The sequence below is a fragment of the Ictidomys tridecemlineatus genome, chromosome 16 (assembly GCF_052094955.1).
Source record: "Ictidomys tridecemlineatus isolate mIctTri1 chromosome 16, mIctTri1.hap1, whole genome shotgun sequence".
In the NCBI taxonomy this organism is placed as follows: domain Eukaryota; kingdom Metazoa; phylum Chordata; class Mammalia; order Rodentia; family Sciuridae; genus Ictidomys; species Ictidomys tridecemlineatus.
This window is the reverse complement of record NC_135492.1, coordinates 25,782,732-25,791,438: the sequence shown is the minus strand read 5'-3', so window position 1 is coordinate 25,791,438 and position 8,707 is coordinate 25,782,732. Positions and strand designations below refer to the sequence as shown.

The 8,707-nt window shown below is 39.3% G+C and overlaps 1 protein-coding gene across 1 annotated transcript; it reads right to left on the bottom strand.

The window, feature by feature from the left end:
* Positions 1 to 770: 770 nt before the first annotated feature.
* Positions 771 to 7,302, bottom strand: LOC144371265 (uncharacterized). The gene is made up of 2 exons (XM_078033673.1): positions 7,102 to 7,302; positions 771 to 4,693 (listed from the first exon to the last, which is right to left on the bottom strand). Exons 1-2 carry the CDS (start codon positions 7,300 to 7,302, stop codon positions 3,317 to 3,319), a joined length of 1,578 nt encoding a protein of 525 aa, XP_077889799.1. The 3' UTR covers positions 771 to 3,316.
* Positions 7,303 to 8,707: the final 1,405 nt, after the last annotated feature.

Genomic DNA, 8,707 nt, shown 5'->3' with positions numbered 1-8,707 from the left:
CACTCCAGTCCCTCACACTGCCCAAAAACCAGCCTGCAACTACTGCCTTTGGCAAATGGATTTATTACAAAGAAGTCCAGACTGCGTCAAGTGCTCACACACCTCTATGCAACATTTCTTCTAAATCAAAAATGTAAAACTAGGGAATTGCCACACTGACTCATTAGCTGCAAAAAAAGTTTTTGGAAATACTGGGAAGTGTTCAAAACTATCTTTTAAAGAAGAAGTTTTACAGGATGGCTTAGGCTATATTTATCAAAAACAGAAGGGCCACAGCACACTCTTTTGGCCTTCCTTTCCAAATGAGCACTGAGACACAGCAAAAGGCTGGAACAGAGATAGCAGTGACAATCAACCCATCTTTGGCATGTTGGCAAACTTCAATATTTGGACACAAGTATGTAAGGAACTCTTACCAATGATCGCACAAGATCCATGACACCTGAATAGGTTGTGGGTGAGGTTTTGCTCAGGAGGCTTTGAATCCTTAGGACAAGTAACTGAAGCCTTTAGCATGAGAAGAAACAGCCCTCTCCACAGCAAGTACTGCACAATATCACCTGATTGGAGGCTGTAGCTTTATTAGTGATGTAGGGCACATGAGGCTAGACACCTAAGGAATTTTCCAGGAGCACATTGATTAGCTGCAGGGTTCTGAGGGGTATCACAAAATTGTTTGGATCACTGCTTGGAATTTCATTGATCTTTATTTACATCCAGTGGGACAGGGATGGAGGTTTATATTTTTTGTAGGGGTATACATAAAGGTGTTTTGTTGTTGTTGTTGTTGTTCTTGTTGTTTTGATTAGTTCACAGAAAGTGCTTTGTGTACCAATTGTAAGATTGGTCAGAGGTCTTCCAAGCTTTGCCACAAAAGCAGAAGTCTGTGTTATAACCCACAGTGAAATCTTTGCAAAATCTTTTCCTGACATTCTGTTTAAAGAAAATTATGGTGAAGGTCTCTTGAGAATCTTTTTTAAGATTATTTGGTGAAGAAGGGAGAGCCGCTGTATTAGGACATCAGACTGGGATGCTCCTTACCAAGCCTTTGGTCATGCAGTGTGTATTAAGAAAACCATCACACAATTTTCCCAGAGCTACTAAGGTACTCTAAACACAGAGAGAAATCAAGCCTGGGTTTTTTGGCATATTTCACCTGAGTAATATTCATAGGGAGAAAACCTAAGTTGGATGTAGTTTTTTAAAAAAAAATCACTGGTATAAAAGGTCTCTAAGAAGAAAGAGATCAGCTGCAATTGTGGAGCACACACCTGCAGAGCTGCATCTGCTGATGTGGTTATCAGTGGGGTCCACACTCACAGCTGCAGCAAACTCACTACCTGAGATACGGAGCGATCCATGCTAGAATGCCTGCCTAGCATGCACAAGGCAGGTTTCAGTCCCCAGAACTGGGAAAAGAAAAGAGAAAGCAACTCAAGTATATGGCAAAATATATTTTGAGAAAGTGCCTCTCCAAACAATATACACAAATGATATTATCTTATAATGCTCTTTAATGTGCCTACATACAGCACAATACATGAGCCTTAGAACAAGCAAAAGTGACAACTGTAATGGTCCCAGAGTAATCAATAGATCAATAAGCAAACAAGGAAAAGGAAGAGGCCAGCTGCAGGGTACACAGACACATCCCTATGGTCCCAGCTGCCAGCCTCACCTCATCTCAAAAAATAACAATTAAAAGGATTGTGGAGAAACTCAGTGCTAGAGCACTCCTGGGTGAAATCTGAACAAAGAGAGGAAAGACGTTCAGAAGAGCCATTTCACCAATCTATACCAAAGACTGGAGTAGAGAGGCCTAAACTAACATACACAATATGTAATGCAACATTAGACTAAAAAGACTTAAAATACAGGAAAATAGAATCTAACAATAAGAGAGATTTAACCCAGAAAAACATGTTGCTTTCAAATCTTAATGCTGATGCAATTCTGCTCTCCAACCCAGGATGCAGTTTTGGTTAGCTCTAAATAGATTAAAAAAATAAATAAATAAATAAATAAAAAAGAAAAGAAAGTAAGAAAGAAAGAAAAAAGAAAAGAAAAAAGAGAAAAAAAGAAAAAAGAAATGAAGGCACACACCATTTCACACACCTACAGTGGTTATCTCAAAATAAATAAATAAAATGAAATAAAATTAAATTTTCCTCAAGTCTGAACAAGTTCAAATGGATCTGAAACAAGCAAAGTTCTCACCACATTTCTACATACAGGGCTTTTCTCCAGTGTGATTTCTTAAATGCTGTTCAAAGGGACCTGGAAAGTTGAAAGTGTTACTGCAATTTTTAAAGATAGAAAAAGGATTTTCACAGATGTGAATTCTTTTATGCCTTTGGAGAAAACTCTGAAAGCTGAATACTGCCCCACATGGCTTATTTTCAGCATTTTTTACAGTATGAGTCCTTTCATACAACTGAAAAAAACTAGAACAGCTGAACCCTTTATATTTCTTACTTGCATAGGATTTATTCTTTTTATTCCAAAACAATATTCCCAGTTCTTAAGAAAAAAATGAGAAAACTAGAAGACTTCCCACATTTCTCACATTCACAGGGCTTCTGTGCATGAGTGTTTTCATATATAAGAAATGAAATGAAGCTTACAGAATGTAGCAAATCCACCAAATTCAGAGGGTTTGTTTTTCAATGTGAGTGAACTGGCTTTGAAGGCCACAGGGAAAATGGAATGATTTGTGATATTTTTCACATTTAAAGAGTTATTCAGTTGGATGTGGTGGTGTATGCCTTTAATTCTTTAGACTCCAGAGGCTGATTCTGAAGAATCAATGTTGGAGGCTAGCCTCAGCACCTTACGAAGACCCTAAGAAACTCAGCAAGTCCCTGTCTCAAAATAAAAAGTAAAAAGGAACTGGAATGTAGCTCAGTGGTAGAGCACCACCAGGCTAAATCCCCAGTGGATCGATTGATTGATCGATCTCTCTCTATCTCACACATACACACACACACAGACACACACAAACACACATTTTCAGCAGTGTGAGCATCTCTTGTCTTTGAGGATGACATGAAATATTGATTTACCATATTTCACATTCAAAGGATTTTTCTCCAGTAAACTTCCTACATGTATATGAGTGAAACAGTAATAAGAGAAGAGTTTACCAATTGTTTTCATTCATACAATTTCTATGCAGTATGTGTTCTTTCACATGTGTGAAGCCAACAAGATGTGGCAAAGGCTTCTCCACATTGTTGACATTCATTAAGCTTCTCTCCAGTATACATTCTTCCATGTCTGTGGATCTAGCAAAGGCTTTGCCACACTGCTTACATTCTTAGGGCTTCTCTCCAGTATGAGTTTGTTTATGTGAGTGAAGGTAAGAGGACTGAGTGAAGGCTTTGCCACATTTTTTGCATACATAGGGCTTCTCTCCAGTATGAGTTCTTTCATGTCTGCGAAGGTCACAAGATCTAGCAAAGGCTTTGCCACACTCTTTACATACATAGGGCTTCTCTCCACTATGAGTTCTTTCATGTCTGTGAAGGACACCAGATGTAGCAAAGGCTTTGCCACACTGCTTACATTCATAGGGTTTCTCTCCAGTATGCACTCTTCCATGTATTTGAAGTTCACTGGATCTAGCAAAGGCTTTGCCACACTGCTTACATTCATAGGGCTTCTCTCCAGTATGCACTATTCCATGTATTTGAAGTTTACTAGATGTAGCAAAGGCTTTGCCACACTGCTTACAATCATAGGGCTTCTCTCCAGTATGAGATTGTTCATGTGAGTGAAGGTGAGAGGACCAAGTGAAGGCTTTCCCACACCGCTTACATTCATAGGGCCTCTCTCCAGTATGAGTTCGTTTATGTATCTGAAGGTAATAGGGAGCAGTAAAGGTTTTTCCACATTGTTCACATTCATAGGGCTTTTCTCCGGTATGCATTCTTTCATGTCTGCGAAGATTACAGGATGAAGCAAATGTTTTTCCACATTGTTGACATCCAAAGGGTTTCTTTCTAGTATGTGTACTTCCATGAATCTGAAGGGAACTAGACCTAGCAAAGGCTTTTCCACACTGCTTACATACATAGGGCTTCTCTCCAGTATGAGTTCTTTCATGTGTGCGAAGCTCACAAGACCTAGCAAAGGCTTTTCCACAATGCTTACATACATAGGGCTTTTCTCCCGTATGAGTTCTTCCATGTGTGTGAAGGTCACCAGATCTAGCAAAGGCTTTTCCACATTGTTGACATTTATAAGGCTTCTCTCCAGTGTGTGTTATTCCATGTCTCTTAAGCTCAGAGGATGTAGCAAAGGCTTTTCCACATTGTTTGCATTCATAGGGCTTCTCTCCAGTATGTGTTCTTCCATGTGCATGAAGCTGATGGGAAGTAGCAAAGGCTTTGCCACACTGCTTATATTCATAGGGCTTCTCTCCAGTGTGAGTTCTTTCATGTATGTGAAGGTCACCAGATCTAGCAAAGGCGTTGCAACACTGCTTACATTCATAGGGCTTCTCTCTAGTATGTGTTTTCTGATGTATTCTAAGTATTCTGGGATAAGCAAAGTCTTTCCCATATACCTTACATTTGAAATGTACATTCCCTGTGTGTGTGATCCTGTGCTTTTGAAGACTTGTTTGTGAAATAAAGGTTTGATCATCTTTTTGACATTCATAGAGTTTCTCTCCAGAATGAGTTCGTGTCTTCTAAATAAAAAGGAGAAATGAAAGGCTTTCCCACATACCTCACATTGAAAACGTTTACCTCCACTGTGTGTTATCACGTGTCTTTGAACACCTGGGAGAGAAGAGGCTTCACCACATTGTTGACATTCATAGGGTTGCCACCCAGTATGAGTTTCTTCATGTCTTTGAATGTCATTGGAACAACTGATGACTTTCCCACATACTGTACTTTCATTTGGTCTATCTCCAGTTTGTAACAACATTTGTGTGTGAACACTTTTGAGAGAAACCAGAGATTTCCTATATTGTTTAAATTCACATGGTTTCTATTCACATTCTTCATGCTTATAGTATTTGTGCCCAGAGTGAGATGTGATGTGCCTATGAAAGAATGAAAGACATATGAAATCTTTTGCACACATAATGAAGTCACATGGATTTACTCTATTAAAACTTTTCTTTGTTTGATTAAGAATTGGAATCGATTTGAAGGTTTCCCCACACTATTCTGTGGGGAAAGTTTGAAGTTTACCATAGGACTTCTTTGTAGAAGAAGTGACCAGCACATAATTGATACCTAACTCATTCACAGTTTTCTATTTATTTATAGGTCTTTACATTTCTACCAACATGACATAAAGGCTAGATTTTCTGACTTGTTAAAGTTCCCTGAAAATAAAGAGATTGAAAGGAAACAATCCTTTGCAACACAGCTTCTCTATGGCTATTATTCACATAGTCATATTTACATATGCGATTTCATACTCCTTTTTGCATGTCAAATACTATGAAAAGACTGAATACCTGTTACAGATAAGTATATATTTCTGATAAAAAATATTATAAGAATAAATACATTTCAAATTATGCATACTTCTTCGGTTGGTTTGCTTTAAAAATTATGTGACAGTTCTCAGATTCCCTCACAAATTCCTCTTGTGAGTACAGTTACCTTAGGTTGCTTCCACAGTTTTCAATCTGATCTTCAGTGGTCTTGTCTACCCACTTGTTACCTAAAATGAGAGAATATAACACTCTTTATGAATATTTAGTGGCTAAAAATGCTTTGCCAAACTGTAGGTGCCATTTATACTTCAATAATTCATCAACTGATTTCCTTTTCACCTTCTACATAAATGACCAAAATAAACATGAGTTCTTTGATTTGATTAGTTTAAAACCATCATTATTACCTATAGAAGCCAGGTTTCTGAGGACTTCCAGCATCACATCTCTGTAAAGGTTCTTCTGGGAAGCATTCAGAAAAGCCCACTCCTCCTTGGTGAAGTTCACAGCCACATCCTCAAAGGTCACTGAGATCTGAAATATCCCACAAATGTATAGTGGAGGCCAGGAAAGATTGACAGCATGAGAAATCTGCACTCAACATGCATGATGTTCACATGATTCCCTGGCCTCCTGATTAATTCCATGATTTGGTCCATCAAATCTTTACTGCACTCAATTTCTTACACCCATTCCAACACTAGAAATTGGCTACTCAGAAGGCAAACATCATAGTGATTTATACCCTTCCTTTGATGAGTTCACAGGAAGTAAGACAGGCTCCCAGATCACTCCTAACTTTTTTAATGGTTGCACCTCTATTACATGTCTTACAAATGTTCTGTGTGGTACAGAGCTAACATAAGCACTACTGATAGTACTTATCTTTAGAAAAGAAAGGTGATGAGTAGAAAAATGCAGGAATCATGAAACTAAGCATTTGAGAGAGATCCTGTCAACGACAGTGGCTCCCTGTACCTACAAGGTTAATATAGGCAACACGGTATTTACTGATGTCTTGTTTCCTCTTAAGGTCTATTGTTCTATACTTAAAGAAATGCCTAGAACCAGCCCCCACTCCCACCCTCTGGGCATGGGGTCACTAAGGAGATTCCCTCATAGACAACATTTAGACAACATTTCACACAGGTGGTCACAATGTGTTAACTGGAGATTGAGCTCATTCTGTGTGATTACACTAAGAACAACTAGAAGGTTGCAGGTGCTTTACTCCAGAACAAATGTAGTCAACTAGCTTACTATTAAATGACCAAAACAAACATGAGTTCTCTATTTGATTAATTTAATTTATGTATTAATAAACACGACAATTTGATAGTTTCTTGTGGTTACTGACAAAGTAGAATGGGGTAAGTGGAATGATAGCATGTGTCTTAGAAATAACTCAATGAGGACTTGGAAGATGGCGGTGGATGGAGTGCATCACCCCTGTGTACTGCGTCACTATGCAGGTGAATGACAAGTTAGAACGGCCAAATGCTATCTTGTTAGGAATTTCCAGCAAAATTGGGGTGCACCAAAACCTAGAGGAAGGATTTCCATCGCCCGAGGATCGGTTACTGGGGCTCAATAGAGAGCGATTTGTCCACACAGAGATTCAAGCTGCTTATTCAGCGACTTGCCCCGCTGCTAGAGACTGCGGAGCTCGACGGGAAATGGCGAGCTAGCAATGCAGAGATAAGGCGCTGCTGATTCTGCGGGCGCCTTCCAGCTGTGCCCTCACTGTGCTCAGTGCTGAATTCTAGGTTTGAGACAGGGGAAGGAAGCAGTCCAGTCCTCTCCTCCACAACTGTCAGACCACCGAGGAAGCCAGCGGCCACCATCTTAAAGAGCTGACGTCACCATCGCCAATTTTCGACTAATCGCATCTCATTCAGTGATAGAACAGGTCTGTGACATTAAAACCATTTTCCGTACAGAGGGGAAATCACATAAAATCTCTCCCCGGCTTTCTGGGGGCGTGATTAACAGTGAATCTGAGTAGCAGTGGGGGGGGAAAGTAAAGGCACCTGACCCCCAACTACTCCCTCCCACCAGCAGCGAAAACAAAACCTGTTCGCCAGCTCTAGGAGGAGGGGCTATCGGAGGAAATCAAAACAATAAGGTGCCGGTTCCCAAAAGCCGCACTCAACGTCCAGGAAACTGCAGGCACAGAGTGTAGTTTGAACTGCAGGCACAGAGTGTAGTTTGAACTGCCGAGAGGTACCACACGGGGATAGACCTGGCTGACAGGAGAAGCCAGGGGAGTAGAAACCAGGAATTAACCTAAGCTAACAGGTTTTGAGAGACACCAGTGGGGGGAGGAGGGAGAGGCCTCACACAGACTGTTTCCTATAGCCGGAGGACAAAATCATGGCCCGGAAAGCACAGCACCACCTATTATAAGTAAAGAAAATAGAAGCCTAACAGTGTCACTTTTTCTTTTAATTTTTAAAAAAATTTTTTTTAATTTTATTTTTTTTTCTTTTCTACAATTATACTATTATTTTTTAAATGTAATTTCTATTTTACTGCATTTTATTTTTTTTTATTATCTTTCCTTTTCTTTTCTATTCTTTTCTCTTTCTTTCCTCTCTCCCTCTATCTCTCTTGGTTTGCTTCCTTATTTTTTCCCCATCTTTCCTCTTAAGCATGACCACCCAAATTACATACAACTTACTAGATGAAAATAGATGAATACTATGAAACAGTCCATAGTCTGACTAAGCCCTTAACTACCCCCAAGTACTCCTGTCTATTCTCTTATTAATATCCGCCTGCATTTGAGCAACCCCCCAAAGAAGCTAACATATATTAACCTCAATATCATCAAAGTGCCCGACCTCATCATAAAATCCTAAGTTCAAACCTCAGTTTTGTACATTCCATCAAATTCTGTAGACCTCTAATGAAACTAATGAATTTACCTTAAGCACAATTAAACCCAACATCTCTAAACATTGTCTCCCAACATAAAGGAGATATATTGGAACTATGAAAACCAAAACAAATTTAAAGAAGAAAACAGAAACAAAGCAGTCAAACAGAGTTGGAAAGCAACGTGAGCACCATGAAAAAACAAGGGAAAAAAGGATTACAAACAATGCAGGAAAGCTTAAATTCACAGGAGAACCTAGAGGCTTCAGAAAAATGGACAGAGAAAGAACTCAAGGCATACCTAACTCAGATGGAACAAAATCTTAGAGAAGACTTTTGACAGCAAGTCCAAACAATGAATTAAATAGGCAA